The sequence below is a fragment of the Osmia bicornis genome, chromosome 5 (genome assembly GCF_907164935.1).
Source record: "Osmia bicornis bicornis chromosome 5, iOsmBic2.1, whole genome shotgun sequence".
Lineage (NCBI taxonomy): Eukaryota > Metazoa > Arthropoda > Insecta > Hymenoptera > Megachilidae > Osmia > Osmia bicornis.
Genome location: NC_060220.1, coordinates 1,472,168 through 1,494,279, shown reverse-complemented (window position 1 = coordinate 1,494,279; position 22,112 = coordinate 1,472,168). Strand labels below are relative to the sequence as shown.

The 22,112-nt window shown below is 34.3% G+C and overlaps 2 protein-coding genes and 1 long non-coding RNA gene across 5 annotated transcripts; 1 reads left to right on the top strand and 2 right to left on the bottom strand.

The window, feature by feature from the left end:
* Positions 1–90: 90 nt before the first annotated feature.
* Positions 91–17,391, bottom strand: LOC114871127 (ATP-binding cassette sub-family G member 1). Of its 3 annotated transcripts, XM_029176632.2 has the most exons (11): positions 17,232–17,391; positions 16,656–16,802; positions 10,956–11,377; positions 6,341–6,458; positions 5,072–5,267; positions 4,593–4,740; positions 3,043–3,282; positions 2,848–2,964; positions 2,511–2,771; positions 1,923–2,179; positions 91–1,634 (listed from the first exon to the last, which is right to left on the bottom strand). In XM_029176632.2, the coding sequence occupies exons 3-11, from the start codon at positions 11,173–11,175 to the stop codon at positions 1,296–1,298; spliced, it is 1,896 nt and encodes a 631-aa protein (XP_029032465.1). In that variant the 5' UTR covers positions 11,176–11,377; positions 16,656–16,802; positions 17,232–17,391; the 3' UTR covers positions 91–1,295. The 3 variants fall into 3 exon arrangements, with proteins under 3 accessions (XP_029032465.1, XP_029032464.1, XP_029032466.1); XM_029176631.2 differs by lacking the exon at positions 16,656–16,802; XM_029176633.2 differs by lacking the exons at positions 16,656–16,802; positions 17,232–17,391 and adding an exon at positions 12,133–12,232.
* On the bottom strand, positions 5,692–6,333 carry LOC114871128. Its single transcript, XR_003788523.2, has 2 exons — positions 6,242–6,333; positions 5,692–5,968 (listed from the first exon to the last, which is right to left on the bottom strand). It is a non-coding gene; the product is annotated as an uncharacterized LOC114871128 (long non-coding RNA).
* A 387-nt stretch (positions 17,392–17,778) lies between the features above and the next one.
* On the top strand, positions 17,779–22,053 carry LOC114871169 (GPI ethanolamine phosphate transferase 3). The gene is given in 6 exon segments (XM_029176749.2): positions 17,779–19,363; positions 19,366–20,637; positions 20,711–20,881; positions 20,950–21,087; positions 21,090–21,169; positions 21,292–22,053. Coding segments are annotated over 6 exon segments (3,162 nt in total). The 5' UTR covers positions 17,779–18,057; the 3' UTR covers positions 21,487–22,053.
* The last annotated feature ends 59 nt before the right edge of the window (positions 22,054–22,112 follow it).

Genomic DNA, 22,112 nt, shown 5'->3' with positions numbered 1-22,112 from the left:
TACATATATGGTTTGTTCAACCATATTTGACTCATTCTTTTTATTGTTATTCAGGTCTCGCCAATGAATCATAAATAACAAACGGTGATATAAAATTGTATACGAGTGTTTATTTAGAGATTTTCATGTTAATTGAAAATCTTTTACATGTTTTGTAATACTAAATTTTATGTCATATAATTATATATAAAAAAATATCATTCAGTGTAATAAGATTTGACAACAAATCTATAGTGTATTGTTGCTTAGTTGATAATTTAAAATGTTCTTTTTTTTTTTATTTTTTTTGCATTTGTTTAAAGCTTTACCTACAAAAATTTTTGTAGGTAGTAAAAAAAGTTTATATCCATGCAGTAGACATTCATTTTAATCAATATTTTATGATACTGATTTTTTTCTTCTATTTTCTTTGACATATAGTTATATGTAAACATTGCTATGTAGTGCCATGAAAATGCCTAACGTATATATCACAGAAAATAATTAAATTTGTTTTTTAAACAATCTTGCTACATAGTCTGTTACAAACGAAATTATTCATTTTGATGAAGAAAATGTTCACGAATGAACATTGTAATAACGTTGAATAAAAATAGTATACAATGCCCCAACATCAGTATTGTAATCAATACAATATTCTGTGTAATGCATAAGAAACTGTTCGATGGTGTCAAGCAGTTAGGAACAAAAAATCCTTCTAAACCTCTTTTCCAAATTCATATCACTGTGATGATACAATAAGTAGAATTAACACCTACTGCTCCTTACGTTTAATTAACTTAATAATTAGTATCGATGCACGATACCATTGTACTATATGAAAATATGTTTGCCTTTCAATTACCCCATGTGCATGTAATTGTAACATTCGAATTTCAAAATATTTTAAAGCTTTCAACAAATGAAAATATATATGCAATAACTTAATATTTCTGTAACGACTGATAATATAACAATAAATCTAGGACTTGAAGGCTTTTACATGCTAATAGTACGATTAAGTTTGTATATTGCCACGAACAGATCAGAACCAGCTTTTTTACCACTTTAATCTTGAATTTCTTCCTAAATCTCAATTTCCATTCAAGTAAGTACAGCGGAAACTAAATTCGTCTGTAACAGATCTTTAATATTCGCTTCTAATGTAACTAAGAATCTGATACGAGGTGTTCCAATCGAACCATTTTTTTAAATTAGTTCTTTTAGCGTCAATTTTAACGATAAATAAATCAACCAATGGAACGACCAACATCAATACTGGATAGTCGAGATCGAAAATAAATAATTCCTTTTTTTTATCTTCTATTAAGCTTGCACCAGAGAGCACTGGCAGTCAGTAAATGCATCAGCACACCGATACCAAGGATTAGAATGAGATTATTAACAACGCTTGTGTCGGCAATGTCCATTTCTTTAAGAAACTGCGTAGGTTTCTTATAGTGACAATAGAAATCGTCGCATTTCAAGTCCATCCTACCGAAACCGTAAACAGTATGCAAAAGACTGTGAAAACTGGCCCGGAAGTACGATATATGGAACATCCATCTAAACATTTGAGGAGTATCTATATAACGAATACAAAATCCGAACACGGAAAATAGTACTGCTATTATAGGCCCAGCGAATACAGCAATCTGTAAACAGAAATAAATGTATGCGTTACATTTGTACAATTGTGTATTAACCCTTTCGCTACTAACGGCGACTTTAGTCACCCGTCCCACTAGACGGTTTGGTAGAGCAGAATATTATTACATTGTTATTTCTATAGTTGCTGATTTCTTCTATTTAATTTCTATTTTATTTTATATTACAAGATTATTATTTTATTTTTATTTTTTAAGTGCCCCGTACCAGGACAGCGCATTCGCAAGTTCGCCGTAGCGAAAAGGTTAAAATACCTGAGAAAATATTGTATATACCTTAACTGGTGTAGTCGCACCGATAAAGAAACCCCAAGCCTGAGCCGTCAAACTAGCAGCTATGCTAACAACCATGAAGGATATTATACGAGGAGTTTCAATGGGTTGCCCTGTTAACCAGTAACTGACGGCTAAATAGGTCGCCGCACAAGACGCTTGGAATGGTATTTCCACCAATAGCATACTGAAATAGTATGGTGCTAACCGATACCAACGGTTAAAGTGTTCCCTTGAGAGGATCCGCATCTCTTGTGGAACTGAAAAAGCAATGCAAATAATTACTTAACAACTGTGTTTAACTTGTTCACTCTATCTCATTCGGGGTTCTGTGTTTGACTAATATATGAATACATATATTGACTCTGATGAACCTTAGATTGAGGTATGTTAATAATTCACAAAGATTTAATGGGAGGAAAAGAACGCCTGCAAGAGATTACTGTAAACTCTCTGTGCGTTGCAGTTCAGCAGATGTACGCGTCGCGACTCCTTGACCTAGATTTAAAAACTGATGGCAATGAGAAGCGATAGTAGCAGAATGAAAGAAGGGCCACTGTACATCAATTTCCTTTTGTAATTAATACATACAGGCAAGTGTGACAGCCATTTTGCCTGTGTAGACGATCAGCAGCAACGAGCCATAAAGATAGACGTAATTAGCGAGGACACCGTTTGCCCTGTAACCACTTCCCATGTACAGGTAGCCGAAGATTACACCGATCAGCAGGTGACAGAGTAAACGTACCACCAGCAATGTGTAATCTCTCTTCAAACAAAGTAACTGCCTTTTGTAGAGAAGGTAACATTGTGCAAGGAATCCTGCTGGTGGAGGTGGTTCCTTTGTGCTTTCTGTTTAATTAACAAAATAACGTTAACAATATAAGAGACAGAAATGTAAAGACTCGTGAGAAAACGTTTTAATTACCATCTAATTGCGATTTCATCGTGTATGTGATTGATTTTTCATCTTTGGATATTGTTTCCACTGCAGCTGCCAATTTCTCAACGCTAATACCATAATCTCCAATCGCCACCTCTAAAACTGTATCGTAAATTCATCTTAGTTTTTATTCTCATTTTGATTAATCTCCAATGAACTGTTCCACGGATGGATACGTACGAAAATCAGCAGGGTTGTGGTATGGAGGACAATCAACACCGACCGAAGACATGTGAGGCAACAGTGATTTAACTGGACCCCTGTATATACAATATCCAGCAGCGACCGTGTAAATGGCATCAAACATCTCCAAGAGCAACGCACTCGGTTGATGTATCGTGCATATTACTGTACGCCTTTCTATTTTAGCAAGACGCTTCAAAAGTGCGATACACTGGCTACACGATGACGAATCCAGACCTAAAAAACAGAAAGGAGTGTTTAAATTATTGAGAGATTCTTCAATTTCCTCGACAGAAGATAATTATATGTAAATAATTGTTGAACGTTAAAGCTTTTCAGCGTACATGGAATTACTCTTGTCATTAGATGATGCCAGAAAAATATACATAGTAATTACGTGGATCATGATGATGCAGTTAAACACGAGTTAGTCACTGTTAGATAAGAATATATAAGCTTGATCAAAACTTTAGTTATTGATGAAGGGGGCGTATCATTTTATTTATATTTTTACATAATTTATATCTATTACTTCAAATCTGATAAATAGGTAGGATAAGAAATAATACGATCTAATATGTAGTAAAAATAAGAAAACAATTAATAAGGAAAATTAATTTAGTGACCTTAAATTATATCTTTGAATATTCAAACGTGTGATAACGTGTATAGAAATGAAATAAATAACAAAACGACATACACAAAGTCGACACGTAATCGTTCACGAAATTTGAATAGAATAATGGGGAGCGTGCATCGTGAACCATGACAAGACATTACGAAACATCTTCGAAGGCCTTGTATCGTTTTGCACGAGGCAAGTTTCGACGTATCCTTTTATTTAACTTCCAAGAGTTTCATTCATGCCACGTTAATTGACTATTTTAATTTAAACAGGCATTCCCATTTGGAGGAGCTATTTTTAAAATATTTTTAAGAGTTCCTTTTAAACATAATTTGCATGTTTGTTCACATTTCGTCCACAGTGAAATTTTTATGCAATTATGTTTAATTACGTAATGAAGAACGAAAGAAGAATTTCGTTTAAAATTTAGTACAACTTCCTTGATGTTTCATTGAATTCTCGTTACCTACTGTTTTCTATGCCTCTAATTATTTTCATTTCTATCTTTTTATAAAGGATGTATGCGTGTTACGATAATTATAATTAGGTTCTTCCGCGTCGATCAATGGTATCTTTGTAACTGGATATGATAACTTCCGTTATTTCTTCCCTATCGGAGTTCTTTTTAACCTTGGTACAATCACAGCTCTCCCACAATCTAATTAAACCAATTAGCATAACGCAGTATACAATCATCTGCAAGGTAACAGGCAAGAAACCAGTAGAATGTTGAAAAACAAAAAAAATACATAATGTGAAATATTTTTGATCAAGAGAGACGGTTTAGAAATGAATCCTACTATATCCATACAATGTCCTTCTTTCATCCTGACCATATTCTGCACACCGTGACGCAACACACGAAATTTATTTGAATTTATCAAGCATTTTGAGCTGAACGCTGGAGGAGTTTCGTAATTACCGGTTGTTGGCTCGTCCAGGAATAATACTGAAGGATTACTTAAAAGTTCCAAAGCAATGTCTAGCCGCTTCTTCTGCCCTCCGGATAGCTTTCCGCATAGCGTGTCGTAGCAGTGGCTCAAGCCGAGAATTTCTAACAGTTCCAACACCTAATAACAGAAAACAACTTCGTAAGTCGATCAGAAATAGAAAATAGAAACAAATCATTAGATTTGACATAACATTAGATTGCCATTTACGATTTTATCGAAAAACTTAAATAATTTCTTTTAAAACATATGTTGGTTTTTAATAATTACAAATACTAATTTCTTCCCCTCCCACTTCTCAGTTCCAAAAATCCATATGTGCTATTCCTATTTTGATGGATCTATTTGTCCGGCAATCTAATGTTAATGCGTTATAGAAACGTGTTAAATTATTGGTGCATTTGTTCTAATAATGATGGGAAAGGATCGGATGCTTCTAATTGCTACGAACTTGTGTATGTTTATAAGCTGAACTGATCGTGTATCCCAGTTTCAAATGTGCTGCTAATGTCATGGCTTCTCCCACGGTGAGCCTAGTTCTCATTAACGCGTCTTGTTGTATGTAACACGACGTTCTTTTCCACCTTTCACTGTATGGTCCTCGAACTTTACCATTCACTAGAATCTCCCCTTGCACACCCTTCACTCTGAAACATTATCCAATTTCCATATTTTTAACATTCACATTTTACTCAGAAACTAATAAATTACATAAGTAATCTTTGGACAATTCTTAGAACGTAGTTCTATCTATGTGTACTGTAATAAATTGAGCTCCAAGCCTATTTAAAGAGCACTGAATATCTGATTCAATCGTAACTACAGTCCATAATCAACGCAGTAAATGGTGCATAAACAAGTCTTCAATTATTCAAGAATAGTTTCTTCTTATTAAAAAAATATAACATTTACTTCATAATGATTTCTTTATAAAACACACCTGGTGCGTCTTGCATTATATACTGTAGGACGCATATGGTGCGTCGTCCCCTGTATCAGAGTATAGGACGCATACGGTGCGTCGTCGGTTTTCAACTCTTCTCCGAATCATTTTAAATGAATTAAAGAATGTTAAAGAGGTAGTAGAAATATTCTAATTGATTGAATATTCTTCGAAAAATGTGATACAAGCATTTTACAAGAAAAAGTTTTTCATTATTCAAATATATTCGATGACAGTAGCAATCGATGTGTCATCAAGAAATACGTGCTCCACGTCTATTTTTTCTGAGTAATTACAGATAATTTTTTCGAAGAACGTTCAAGAAACATAAAAAGAACGGTGGCTCGATTTACACGGAAACGAGTAGCCAAGAACAGTGTACGTGATTCTCATTGAAATTTCAATCTGAAACAAAATAAAATCCTGCTGGGGCTTACGGAATTACGTAAACTTAATTTCTAGGTAATTTCTTTTAACAAAAAATGAAAAATAACAACAGTATTAAATTGTTGCATAAGTGACCAATTTTTTGGAACTTTATAAACTTTAATTAAAATTGATGACACAGAAAGTATCGCAAAATAGTGCTTATGATATATCAAATTAAAGTTTGACGCTTAAGTGAATTTTTAATAATAATTCCTAGGGCAACTGGTTTGATGATGGAATAAAAAATACCATGTAGACGTAGATCAACATTCACGTTCGGGCATGGAGGGCAGTAACTGGAAATAACAAGTCACGTTTACAGATAATTGAACGGTAGAATATACCCACGTGTAACCGGCCAAAACATTCAGCAAAGTTGATTTTCCGGCCCCGGAAGGGCCCATTATAGCGACCAGTTCGCCGGCTTTGAACTCTCCGCTCACACCGTGTAAAATTTCTTTGTATTCTGTAACAGAAGAAAAGAAAAAATCAATTTTCAAATATTTGTCTCTGCAAATTTTGAATATCCATTAAAAAAAAAATAAAAATCTAATTTAAATTGTTACTGTCTCAAATTGCAGTAGATTGTAGTTTGTCAGAGGAACCTGGTTAAATTTGGAACGAGTCAGAATTGAAATACTGCTGAACAAACAAGAGAGAATTAACTTCAATGATCTGGCATCAAGATTGAACAAGTGGAACGATTTCAAGCAAGTGAAACTAAAGCGACCTTAACGAACTAAAACTGGGGATTTCAATGCACTTTGCCGTTCTGAAAGCAAACTAGGAGCGTCAAAGTCCTGTAATTTCTACGGTGAACACGAAGTTTCAATGATCGGTTAATTGATGTATTCTAAAAAGGCAATTTGATGATAGAAAAAGTTATGCAACCGTTAGAAAAATTATACTTTTCTTTTACTATTATCTACGTAATTTATATTCCACGAAAAAAATGGATATTATTTCCAGAAATAATAAGAAATAAAAAACTACTCATTTAAGTTTGCACGATGTTAATTGAAAATTGATTAAAATAATTTCAATGGTACAGTTAGTAATCTATTCGGGATCGTAAGAAAATACGTAACATTTGCCATGTGATTAATCAAAGATAAGAGCGCTTGACATTTAAAAAAAAAACCACGTGTTCCACGATAATGCTGGTCATTAGTATAACTGACGCGTATTAATCATCGATTACCATTGAAAAACGCTCGGCAAAATTATAATAAATGTTAAAGGTACGTTTCATATTTTGATTGCGACTGTGACAAGTACTTCTTTCTTTCTTAAACATTATGTTTCATGTAATATCTGTTCGCAATTTATGCAATTAATTACGAGCTGAAAATTAATCGTACTGCATCGTATCGCGTCGCATCGCACGCTGTTGATCGGGTCGTGTCGGAAGGTGTCGGGTCACTTCGGGTCACTTCGGGTCACGTCGCCTTACGTCGGGTTGAGCCGGATTGCGCCGAATGCGAATTCTTACGCACGATTCGAAAATTTAAAGACGCTTTTATATTACGACACAGTCGTGTAAATTGACAAGATTAATAAAATAAAATTTTCTGTTTAGATATTATAGATACCGTAAAGGTGGCAAACATCAGCGTAATATAAATTGTGAGAAAGCAGAGCTCCGTTTCCGGTAACGAATACGCACAGTTGCAGTTGCATCGAGTTACACAAGAATGGTTATTTTTTGTCTTCCTTTCAGAAAGGTTTCATTTTATAAGTGCTAGAATTTCAGAGAAATTTCAATAAAAAATTCGCCGTTATACAAAGAATCGATAACGTTCGCGAAATTTGATTGTTCTTCACCGCAATTCTGCACTTTTATCGAACCAAAGTGGCATCGTAATTTCACCTCCTGTACATTGATAGTCTAAAAATATTTAATTTATGTCTCTGTAAAAGAAAAAAGGTTTGCCAACCCCTGATCTAGCCGATGCAACGCGTACCGAGAGACTCGTACCTACGTACGTGGAGTATTCGTCATAAAATATGCGTGTGCTGTTGTCACGCACGAACGTCATGTCGTCACGTTTTTATCGACCTCCAAACGGAAACGGAATAAAATTATTCCAAATGCGAGCGTACGTGTACAGTGGCGAGAACAGGATTCAGAAATTTATGCTCGCTAATCAGACAATTTTACGTAATTTCAAAAGAACGGCTTGATATTTTTCAGAAATATTACAGAAACGAGTTACGATTTTCGACCGGAAGTCGGTTAACCTAAAACGCTATACTCTATGATTGTAATTATTATTAAACTCGCGTCGTCGCAATTATTATTAAATTAATAACATTATTTACAGACTGAGAGGATAAAAAAAATGTCAATTCCTTATTTTAAATTATTCAAAATTTTCTTGTTTTCGCGGTATTTTCTGATATCAATCATCGACGACCACTATGGAAATGAACCGTCTGGTGGAATCTAAAAAATTCTTGGATGTTTAGAAATCGTATCTAACGCCGGCCTAATCGAACACTCATGATTTTTATCGTTTCTTCCATACGGAGCCAGTGGTCGCCAATGACGTATCTTTTCCTTAGCTGGCCCATGAATAATACAAGAATTTCCTCGAGAACGGATGCGACCCACTGAACTTCACGTACGTTTATCGTCGAACTGTCTTACGTGCAAGAAAACACGATAATCGCGACGTTCTTTAATAGGTAAAGAAAGAAAAAGAAAACGGAACAACCGATTGATTTGTGCTCGGTATCACGTGCACCACGGTCGACGGGAAACGTCCGACCACGCGGTACCGCGTGCTCAGTCGCTGGCCTTCGAAGGTTGCGGCACCCGCTTCTTGGATCCGGTAACGAACGCGTTAAACATTATGTTTAACGATTCCTCTGACGGAATAATGATTTCTGGAAAAGTACAAGTTTACGGGGAAAAAAAATCGTTAAAAAAGACCGCAAGAAGTTTATAAACTTCACGTCGAGATTAAATTAATAAATCTGCAATCAATTAAACGAAGTATTACCCTGTAATCGACGCGAAGAAAAAAACACAATAAACGCGATACTACAAAATAATGGGAACAATTATGTTTCAGATATAACTATTTTTTTTTTTATATATATAAATTCAAGTACATCGTCGGTTCGGATCTTCCTTGAAATCTGAACGTAACTAATCCGAACGAGTTTCGATTCGATTATCTGGGATTTTTAACGCCAGTCGAAAGGTCGCGATACGATGGTTAATAAACGAACTTGTTGTTTGTATAATACAAGACGAAGAGAAAAAAGAACAGCCAGATAGCCAGAACTCGAATGTTCAAAAGGAGTAAAGTACTCGCATATGTATATACGAATTACTCGAAAGATTTATACTAAAACGCGAGATTATTCGATGATTGGAAACATTCTAGACGCACTAGTGTCAATACGCATAACCTTTGACTTATACGAGTCAATATGTACTATTTTATACTTGAATATCTTAGACGATTTCAGGGGCTGTTTTTCTTCCTTTCAGTTTCCCTTTGAATACAATTTTATTCATTCATTATTAATAATTATTATTTAATAAATACTTTATCGGTTATTTTTCAATATACAACTTTCGTGTATTGCATAAATTTGTTATGAAGTTTTGTGCGTATCTCAATTATATTTATCAATTCAAAGAAGCAACAACACGTGGCAACAGAAAATTGTATATTGTACAAGGCTTCAATGCGCACAGTTGATTTCGAATGCAGAAGTTTAAATGGAATCATAAATCATCGTCTTTGTTTTTTTCCTCCCTAGTTGTAACGCTATTTTTCCTTAACCACGACGTAATTTACATGGCAAAGTGGAAGAGCTTATGTATACATAAATGGCAGAATGAACCGTGTGTATCTCCTTTCACGTGAGCCGACCTTCCCAAGCGACTCATTTCTCGACACACGTGCAGGAACGATCCTTTCTGCCAGCATCTAATGGAAGAGAGCTCTTTTCAAAACGAACAACCACTTTCTCCGTTTTAAAACTTTCTTTGCTACTTGCTGGACCACTTCCATCGCTTTCTCTCGACGTCATCGACAGACATTTAATATAGTAAAAAAAACTGTAGGACATGCGCGCGCATTTCGTATACTCTTGACCCCTACACTTTTATAGAGCACTGACCTATGACTAAGCGACCGTGACCTTTAAGAAAATGACACGGTCATTGGAAAAAAAACTGCTTATTTCATCTTAAATTTGTTTACGTATCCTAAATTTTACCGTATAGTTGATCGCTTTCGAACCTAACCTATAAAAGTTACTAGTTTCCTTATCGTTGCTTGATCAATTTCAAAAGAGTTCAGTTATTCTGTACTATAAACAGTACGAAAGATTATTAAAATTTGAAAAAAAAAAATCAATTTATTCTCTGTCAGAAATAGAATGCTTATCATAGGAACTTTGCAGAGAAATGATTATTTGGTAATGAATGCAAGGACCGCGGTTAAAAAAAGCGATGTTTCACCCTGAAACAATGATAACAGATCTATGCTCGTTCTGTCCACGTCTTAAATCGTGATTACGAGACTCTTCTCGGGATGAAATAAAGAAAATGTAACGAAATACGTACAGTTCGTTAACACTAGTACTGTTAACTTGCTCGAGTTCCGGTGAGGGGGGGTCGGATTCCGCTTTCCGCGCAGCATCGTCACGGAGATTTCTAACACCGTTGTTGGACCTACTTTCCCTCCTACCTTAGCACTCTTTCGTGAAAAACTCACGACACTTTATACGAGAAATAGTATAATATATAAACAACGCACTATCTGAGATTATATTCTATTATCTGTCACTTTTACGAAAGTAATTTGAACGCACCCCCGATCGCGTCTTCTACGCATTTACTCGCTTTATGCGCATGCGCACAATATGGCGCGCAATATGGCGCGCGATTTGAGCATCCATTCGAAGTATGTATTAATGACAATTTTGAAAATAAACTTACTCGGTCTGATGTTTCGAAGGCTCCATTCTCTGATCGTGTACCGTACATCGAAGAAGGCAAGATCCACCTCGGGTCTCTTTGGAAAGGAATGCTTCTCTTGAAAGAAATAATCATCTTTAGCGGCTATTGTCACACCGTGAACATCGTCGTGACTGCTGTGATCGATTTGACAACAGCTGAGCGACGACCTGGACGGGGAACAATGAGGAGAAGTGGTCATCTTTCAAACGAATAATGACTACGAGTTTCTCCTTTAACGTTTCTTCGCGTGAAAACGGTACTTTGGCTTTGCTAGCAATTCACGTTCTTAGTCGCATCTCTACCACTAGCTAGGATTCTTCTGCTATCCCCTCGCTTGATTTATCCACGATTCCAATCTCCAGACGATTTATAATTCTCGCATAATTGCACTGCGAGTTCCTCTGAAACATAAAAAATAAAATAAAAACTGAATAAATTGAACGCGTGTATTAGGTTGCTGAATATCAAATGACCGATTTCGAAACACTGAAAGTCTGACAAGATTTCATGACAGAAAAGTGTCGCAAAATAGCACTTGTGGTATATCAAATTCACTGAAAATCAATGCGTAAACCGATCATTGATTTACTGGAATAATTTAATAAAATACAATTTAGAATATACATATATTCAGATGAAGAGCTTAAGTTTACGAGGAATTATTTTATTTATTAGTTATGCAAAAAACTCGTGCCAGACCAATCGATACAATTTGAGAATGAAATTTCTGGTTCCTGTTTCAAGGACATCATTTATACCTTGCATCTTTCGTCAGACATTTCAACCGGTTTCGCTAACTATTACAACATAAATGATACTTTCATTAGACAAATCCCAACTCGGAAACGACTTTTATAAATTATGAACCGGTATCCCTCGGTTAATCGAAGCAATAATTAATTCCTTGACACTCTAAGGGTCATGATGCTAATTCCCATTATAAATTTAATTTTCCCATTAAGAATACTTTATTAAATTATACTTTGAATTTCAAATTCATGTGTTTATCATTTTTTTTTTAAATCACATTTTACCAGTGAAATTTGAAAAACACCATCGTTAATTTTCACCTTCTCTCCCTTTCATAAAAAAATATCATAATTGGATATTAGTTAATTTATAACATTTAAATTGCAATTGAAAATATATAACTTACGTATGAATTTCCCCCTTAATACACATTCGAATTGAACATTCAATTTTCACAAGAACGATTACAAAAAATCAAGTACAAAACGTTTCGAATGAAATCTCGTTGAATATGCAAATAACCGATGATATTATCTTTATCCAAGTGTCGATGTAAGTACTACGTAAACGTTTTACGGAAAGACCAGCATCGTCATCGAAAAAAGTATCATCGAGCGATCAGGAATGAACAGCGCTTTACTTCAATGCGCCTCGTAAAACGAGCAAAGGTCTTTGACGTGTAAAATCGACGAGTTATTTGTTATTTGTTGTTATATCAAACGCAAATGATACAGAGAGATAATTTCAATGATTCATTGCAAACGCCGCGCCGGATCAATCTTGTCGTCGCTCTGTAATTACTGTCAACGATAATAATTAACACGTTCGCTGTTTCAATATGTAGTCAGTCATTTGAATAGCTGATTTCCTGTATTCCTATAATTTTTTTGCGATATCAAACATTTGAATGGTTGATTAAAATTCACCACGATTGGAATAATGTATGGAAAGTAAGAGAAGGATTAAACAGCGAACTTTCGCCAATGTTGTTTTGGCAATAATGTCGATGAGGCAAGCGTACGAAATTCAATGGAAATTATTCGCTACGCGAAACTCTATCACGGTTCGTTAACTTAACAAAGAAGGAATATTATTATTCGCGGACATCAATCGTTCGATTACTTTCGATAATTATAAGGTTGCATCTGTCGCTTCGTAAGGTTAAAGTACCGATTCTTATTAATAAACAATGCGTACAAGGAGGATATTGTATTCAATGAGATAAACCGGAGGAATAAAAAAAGAAATCATACAAACGTCATCGTCTCCTCGCGATTAAATATTTCGGAATAATTGATTTTTTCTTTTTTTTTTTTCCTCCGATGAATAACTTTGAACCTCGATCGAGTCGAGTTGAAAATTACTAAGCAGTTCAATGCGTTGTATAATGAAACACTTAAGAGAATAGTAATGCGAAGGATTAGTAATGCGAGAGATAGCTGATCGAAGTATTAAATGTTATCGAAAGATCACGCGCGATTGATAGTGAAATTGAGTCAAGATTCTTCGTTTGATCGATTGAGAAATAATGATGGAAATGCAATGATCTTGAACTGCAAGTGATCTGATTCATTCGGTATACAATCACCCTGACCCCTCGTTTATCTGCAATTTTTTTACCGTTCACCTAATCTCGAACGTTCTCTTCAGACAAATTATTTTCAAAGTTTCTCCTTGTGGCTTATCTATTCGTTCGTCAATAGTTCTGATCTTCGTACGTCGACGATAAGAGACGTTTAATACGCGGAACAATAATTGTTGGGAAAGGATCGATGTATGTATCTATTTTTTCGAGGATATCATTTATGACGATGTTCGTGATTTCTCAACGGTGCTTGCAAAATCATGATATGTAGTATGTTATTTTGCGCAAGAATTGCTCCACGGATGAGGCACTTTCCATCTTCTTCCCTCGGCCGTATCGAAAAGCGCGCCCGTTTCACCTGTTTTCACCTCTACTTTTTCGAAAACAATTGCAGGGATTCGCTTCGTTGAATAGATTAGTCAATAGAATGCCCTAGTTTATGCGAGAAAATTTGAATTACTATTAAATTTATTGGGAAGCCTGATTCCACAAGTAATCCAGAGTAGCCGATATAAGTATACGAACACATTGTTTCATAATTTCATAGTTAATATATTCGTAATTAATTGCCTCAGTCGCGACTAGTGCTTGATTAAAAATGCAATAATAACTTTTCTGTTAACACTAAATTATGTAAAATGGATCGCTGCAAGCAAGTAACTAATTAAATTATCATATGATTCGATTGTCAGCGAGAATTATTAAGACGTATTTGTCATCATTAATAACTTTTTTCTTTTTCATTCAAGAATTATTATAAACTATTTGAAATATTCAAACGTAGGTTGTTTCGTAAGAAAAATACAAGCAGTCTCATTAGATGGAAAATACTAATTGTAAGTGGTTAACCATGGTCAAGGTATATTAGTCATTAAATAGTTATACCTGTCTATTTTATGCCTTTCTAACAGACTTTGTAGGCGAATGAACATTTATATATAAAAAAAAAGGGAATCGCTTTCACTCTGTTTCCGGGGAAGAAAGCAAATCCTATCCCGCGTATTTTTAGAAAGTTTCGCGACGAGCATTGCTCGTATTCGGGGTATTCAATGTTGATGCACTGTTTTCTCTTTAACTAACGTAATTAAGTACCTAAGGAAACCGTAATCAAATTAATTACGGATGATTAGATAATAATATACACAGCGCGGTAGCGACGACTCATGTATAGCGTGCTAATTAGCAGGTATATCTTATACCTAACAATGAACTTGAAAATGAAAAAAAGAAATTAATAATGACGTAAAGTGGTAACTTGAAAGCATGAAATTTGCAATTCTAAAATGACGTACATTTAAAGAATAAAAAATGTTTCAACAAAGAGTTCGTTGTACAAAAGGAATTCTAAATACGAGTGAAAGGAATATTCGTGAAATCTTTTGGTAAACTTGCGGCACGAGTGTTCAGATAACCGAAACGACGTTCAACAATAATTCACGTGTTGCAGTCACGAGATTCTTCATTCCGTTATCCTCTGCTCGTAACGCATTACAAACATTCGTATTTAACGAGAGTATTTAACCAGAGTATTGTATTAACAATTAATTCATATTATGTGTTTATATTAACTTAATAAATTAAATGGTTACGCAATTTATCGGCGTCAAGGCGCAAAGTTGAACAAATACGAAGATATAATTCATATGCTTCCGACCTCCGTATATTGCATTGTTTCATGAATGTTCAATATGAGAAATAAATGATTGTACTTTATTCTTTTTTAAGTTGAAAGCGTGGGTCACTACCGCAATTTAAATTAAATCACTGTTCGATTAATCATACTAATTATGTTTAATAACAAAGATACTTTACTCGTATCATTACATGTTCCCAGTTGCATACTGCGGATGCATAATTAAAAGACTGTACATCTCCGGTAATAAAAAGTTTGAATACATTACGAAGAGTAGTCATGGATCTCATTGTGTGAACTTCTTGACTTAACAGTGTCATCAATCAAATTGAAAGATTCAAGACCAAGAAAAACTATCGTTTCTTTTGAACGAAAAAAAAAAAAAAAAAAAATTAGATTAATTGTAAGATCGAAGGAAAAGTCTCTTTTTTCTCTTTTTTTTAGAACAAATGTATTAGTACACTCGTTTATTTAATACTTGCTGTTTAAAATGAGTCATAATAGTGGCTAGTTAAATGAGTCACAAATGATATTTATCGAACAGTAAATTAATTATCAATACGATTTACAATTTTTTTTTCATGGAAACAGAGGCTAAAATCCTAACATTCTACATACACGCGATAAAACGAAACAAAAGTAGAATCGTATTTTAAACGATTCTGCTCCTGTTACCGTTGATTAATAGACCAGAACGGAAACGAATTTCCTATGAAGACTTTGATCTCGTCAATCGGTATCCTTTCATTGTTCGTTTTTCTGAGAAACATATTTTCGCATAATTACATTAAAACGATCGCGATGTGAAATCAAGTAGTAATCCTCGTTCTAACCTCTAACGCTGCTAGACTAAACATTGACATTATTAAGACCTGAATAATGTAAACAATTTTAAATAATTACTCAGTGCATTGTCAATAATTACTCTTCATCAACGTTTACGTTTCTGAAACATATACAGTGTGACTGTTTGCTACTTTAAATTTCACGAAACAAAATTTTAAATTCATGAAATTCTGGTATACGCAATCTGCGCATGCGCGTTCGCGCATCTTGCCGCAGGGAAATTTCCATGATTTCTCTATAACCTTTTTCGTTAACTTTTACAGTTTTACACATAAACAATTCAGTTCACGTTTTCTTAACAGGGCAAGAAATTTTACAAAATATTATAATCCATAAACATTCAATAAAATACAAATAAGTAATTTCATGTTAAGCGATATTCAACTTAATGCGCATGTTTCGCGCCAATTTTCATTTTCACATTTCCAATTCAAAATGCACGGAATATTATACTAACATGATTCCGAACATAAAAAACACTCATTTTGTTCCCTATGAAAAAACCTTTGCATACATGTAATTGATACGATGACTAATTCTAGGTGCGGTCAAGATCAATACTGAACCTAATATGAAATGAACTTGGGCAGAAATTAATAGCTGTGACGGTTTGCGATAACAGTGAATATTACTAGTTACTAGTTCATGATCAATGTAAAATACGTTCGTTAGATATGTAGTTAACACCGATCGATGCGATCGACTGCACTAATAGTATAAAATAATTCTATAAATAAAAGTCACAATCTATCGTGTCTTAACCTAAATTTAAAATTGAAGATCTAATACTACAATTGTATATAACTAGCGAAACTCGGTCTTGAAAATGTAATGTAATACGTTTGTTGCCTTTTATTATACATACCTCACTTCTTGTGTCAGTGCTCATGAAACCTTTCGTGGAAAACACGTGTACCCGAGCGTACAATTGTTTTGTTTTCAACTTCGCACTTGTAAAGGTTAACGGAACGTATGATTTGAAATACAACGACGCGCACGCCCTCGAATGAATCTACCAACAATTTATAGACCATTCCATAAATACATTTTTGTATAAATGTTGGCTAATATTTAATCTGATCAGTCACCCCTACAAACCAGACCTCTATTTCGTTTAATGTCAATTACTAAATCAGTTTGGAATGCTAAGAAATTTTATCAAAAAACACTTCAAGGTTTATATATAAAAAAGAAGTCAAGGGAAAAATGTCAAGGAGAAAAAACAGCCAGCACTATCAAACAAGGAGAAAACAGATTCTCTTGACAATTTGTTCTACTATCGATAGAAGAAACTTTACATGCGTACACGTGAATTTGTTACGATAATTTTAATATTTCACGTAAAAAATGTCATTAAATCATATCAATGGTCGATCGTTCATACGGACAAGTTAATTTGTAAACGTATATAAAGTATGAACAGTAGTTGATAATTGCCTACCTTGCTACTGGAACAGTACGTCAAATGTTGTAAAGTAACCCTCAGCAGATGTAAAATATCTGCGAGCAAATTAAATGACGTGATACTTGATGGCACCGTCTCAATGAAATAACCACCCACCCCAAACGTTCGCAGAAGACTGATTGTCTCGTTATGTCTAGTTACACCGTGCCGTCCTTCGTTCTGTCTCTCTCCCACTCTCGCTACTTACCCCTTGCGCATGCGCAGAATACAACCCGGCAATAAAAATCAATAAAAAACTCAAACATTCTATTTAAATTACATTATTCCAAGGATTTAATATATCTGTTATAAATGTAGATTATCTCTTTTACAATGCTCTCTTTCACGCTGTAACGTGCAACCTTTCCTTTTGTTTTTTAAATTTTATATCACTGCGCGCCTTAACACAGATCTATTAGCGCCATCTAACAAAAAACGGAGGAACATTTTTATAAAATTACCGACCCATAAAAGCAGTACCGTCTTCGCCACTGAGATATAGGGGGCCGGTACTGTACATACATGTTTCAAATTTAGCGCCATATAAAATTAAAGCTGTGCATGTCGTTGAGTTCAGTAAATTTAAGGTTATATATTGTATTTTTGTGAAAATGAAAAATATAAATTATTATTTAAACATCTTATAGTTTTAATCACATTTTTGAGAAGCATCTGTTGTACGGATGCTTGCGTCGTTTATGTAATTATGTGACAATGATAGAAAATAAATTTACGTCGAGAAATAGGGTTAGATTATTTTGGAATTCCTGCAACATTGTGTTCTTTTTAAATAACAAGAGAAAATAACAAATAATCACGAAAAATGAGCAAACTGTGGAATTATCTAATATTTCAAGGATGGATATCGTATTTGATGGCAGCCGGTTTGTTAGTTTTTACAAGTGGTTTCCTACTGAATCGTGTTTCTAGACCGGAACGTGCCGAATGCAAATATTGTACAGATTCTGACTGCAACATTGAACAACTTCTTCAAGATCCACAAGTTGCAGGGACTATTTGTGTTGAGAGAAAAACACGCGTTGTTTTGCTAGTTGTTGATGCTTTAAAATATGATTTTGCATATTGGTACAATGACAATAGTTCTACCTCATCGTACTATCGCAATAAATTGCCAATAATACATGAACTATTGGAAAATCAACCAATGAATTCACGTTTATATAAATTCATAGCAGACCCTCCGACAACAACCATGCAAAGATTAAAGGGTCTTACCACAGGATCTCTACCTACATTCATAGATATTGGATCTAATTTTGCTTCTGAAAGTATCGACGAAGATAACATTGTCGACCAGAATACTGCCAAGGGTATTATTTTCATGGGTGATGATACTTGGACTAATTTATTCCCTGGTAAATTCAAACGCCAGTTTCCGTCGCCTTCTTTTAACGTTTGGGATCTGGACACTGTTGATAAAGATGTTAGATATCGTATATTCTTTGAAATGAAGAAGAAAGATTGGTCTCTTCTTATAGCACATGTTCTTGGCGTTGATCATTGCGGACATAAACATGGAACTAATCATCCTGAGATGGCTAGAAAATTAAATGATACAAATACTCTTATAAAAGAGATCATTGAATCTTTAGAAGAAGATACAGTACTTTTTGTAGTTGGTGATCATGGAATGACAGAGACAGGTGACCATGGTGGAGATAGCATTAATGAAATAGAAGCTGCTATGTTTGTTTATTCTATGATTCCTCTGGTACAATATAAAGCAGCACACAGTACTGTTAACCAAGTTGATCTTGTTCCTACATTGGCATCAGTTCTTGGAACTCCCATACCTTTCTCTAACTTGGGATCTGTCATAATTAATTCATTGCCAAGTTCAGCAAAAAATAAAAGATCAGAAGATGATCTATGGTATTCATTGCATTCAACGTGGAGAAATATTGTACAAACAAAAAAGTATATTGATGTTTATTCTATGGACAGTTATCTGTTTTCTAATGATCAGCTTCAAAGTTTAGAAAATATGTACAATCGTCTGTTTGAACAGATAAAGCATGTAAATACTGTTGAGGAATTTGAATCCTTTGTTATGAATAGCAGAAACTACTTCAAACTACTAAAGAATACATGTTCCGAAGTTTGGATTCAGTTGATTCCAGCTTAATGTCAAAAGGCCTACTTCTAATGTTTTGTGCTTTGTTTTTCTTTTACTTATTTATTACAGGCATTCCGGAAAGCCGTATGTCTAAGATATTTCAGTCATCATTTTTACAATGTTCTATATTGATAAATTTAATTACCGCACTAGGAATCATATTCCTCTTTTTATTTAATGTATTAGAGGAATTGAAAACCACATTATTATCTGCTACCGGTGCAGTGTCTGTAGTATTACTGGTATTCTTAATTGCTAAAAATTGGGATGTAATTTCAATGAGTTGGTACGATTACCGAAAGATCAAGAAATTGATTTATATTAGCAGAGTAATACTTCTTTTAACGGTATGCATCCTTTTTTCTAACAGCTACATCGTCGAGGAAGATAATGTACTATCTTTTTTACTTGTTACACTTTTCTGGCTTCTTGTATTCAATTTGAAAAAAGAAAATACCAATGAAGGTATAGAAAGGAAAACAAAGCCATTTTTTAAATCGCAAACAAAGTCAAATTTAAAAACAGTTGTAATTGTTATTGGTTTAATAGCATGCATCTCTATACGGCTATCTTACTATTTTTGGCGTTGCCGAGAGGAACAGCAAACCCGTGTATGTTCTGTATTTGTAATTGGCAAAATTGGTTCTATAATATCGAATAATTTAGAACGCATTTTACTTGCCATTGCCTTAATCGTACTGGCATTGTATATTACAATAATAAGACTATGGTTACAAAATTGTGGAAATCTTTCTGGTTTTTCTCCCAGTGTTCTGGTAGGACAGTACTGTCCCGTTGTAATCGGTGTTTGTATGGGTTGTTATTGGGTTCTTCAACGACTTCCTAAATTTATCAAAATAAAATTTGCATTGTCTTGGCAAATAAGCACATTGCCTAATATCGTGTATGCGCTCTGCCTGTTTGCAATCTTTATTCTGTACTATCGTCCACTGAGTATATTTCTATTGCCAAAACGAAAAGAATCAATCAACGTGTACCAGGATGAAAATATAGTCCCAAGATTGTTTGAGAAGATAAAGGAATCAATTTATCGGAAAAATATAGACGTAGACGAAACACCAGTTATTTATGGCTTGGGAACTGCCTACAGTGCTACATTTGTCTCGTTAAGCGTATTTCTTATGCTATTGTATTCTCTACTATTAGGAGATATACTATCACTCAGTACTTTTTTAATGTTCATATCTTGCACCTCTGTTTTGGGCTTGTCTGCTATAGAAAGATACAAGAATGCTAATAGTATATGTAAGTATTTTCAGTAATTAATAAATAAGTTGAATAATGTTTCATATTTTTAATATAATTGTATTGAAAACAGCTGAACTGGTAGAAGTGCCCACTCCTACGTTATTGTGCTGGTTCTTAATAGCAGAATATTTCTTTTATGGAACTGGACATCAGTCAACTTTTCCTACTATTCATTGGGATGCTGCGTTCATAGGGACAGGTGGACATTTTTATGGAAACTTACTATCAGCGATCTTAATAGGTATGTCTAATTTTTTTTTTTATTCATTTAAAATGTTTGTTTTATTAGCAAGTATTAATCATTTACAGGAATAAATACTTTCGGATCGCATATTATACTGGGTGCAACATTACCATTACTAGTGATTGTACCGTTTACTTTTTATCTTGTATTTCCAAAACTAGCTAAGGTCAAGTTTGTTGAAGATGACATGAAGAGAGGAGAGTTACTTTGTTCGAGCAAGATTCTATATTTCATGCTGCAATTTTCTCGGTTGCAGGGAAATACATATTGCTTTATGGAATTAGAGTAAGTGATCTTTTATTATTTCTGATGTATTAGATTTATTGCCGGTTCAAAGTAGTTGAATCAGAAACAATGCTTCATGTTTAATTATTAACTTAATTAGCATAACTTCATATACATTATAGACGTTCGGCAGTATGCTTGCCGCAACGATTCACTGTCGGCATTTAATGGTTTGGAAAATCTTCGCGCCAAAATTAATATTCGAGGGTTTGGGACTGTTAGTTACGTTGAGCAGTGTACTGGCGTCCTTTTACATGGTGTTCAGAATCGATCAACAAATGGAACATCTTATATCTAGAGTGGCCAAAGGCAGATGATAGTAGTCCAGTTTGTATGGTGTGCGATACAATCAGTACAGTAAAGTATGAAAATTTTGAAAATAAGAAAACGTGCAATGACTTGTTATTCATAATATTAGTATTGAAAATTTTTTATTAAAATAAATAGACGTGTAACGTCAACACTTACCGGTACTGCCAGTTTCCAGCATTTTATATAACTTTATAATAAGAGGCAGCTAAATGTAATTAAGTACAAATATTTCAACTTAAACTTTAACACGTAAGAGTGAAAAATTTTTCCTTTGTGATCAAGTCGTATTGATAACTTTTGTTGCTTCCTAACACACTAACGCTACCCTGCGTGCAATGCATTGCTGATTAGTGAAACAAAGCAACGCACTTGATGCAGGATTGCGTCCATGTGCGCTGATGATACCTTGACTGATGTACACGTTAATTTTACTGTTTGAAATCTCTGATATTGTTACATCGAATGAACGTACGACGATTCCGCCGTATACGTTTCATTTGCTGCATTTAATGAAATTATATGTATTATTATAAATCTAATAGAAAATCTAATAAAACGACGTATATCTTCTAGGTATCTGTTCTTGTATATTTTAAAATAGTAGATTCTCAAAGTGTGCCTTTTGTCGACA

Excerpts from the sequence above, each read along its gene's own strand:
- LOC114871127 (XM_029176632.2), bottom strand. The coding sequence starts at position 11,175 with ATGACCACTTCTCCTCATTGTTCCCCGTCCAGGTCGTCGCTCAGCTGT. Across the intron at positions 3,283-4,592 it reads CCTGGACGAGCCAACAACCG|GTCTGGATTCGTCATCGTGT; the intron begins GTAATTACGAAA and ends TCTGTTTTTTAG. Across the intron at positions 1,635-1,922 it reads GTGCGACTACACCAGTTAAG|ATTGCTGTATTCGCTGGGCC; the intron begins GTATATACAATA and ends TTCTGTTTACAG.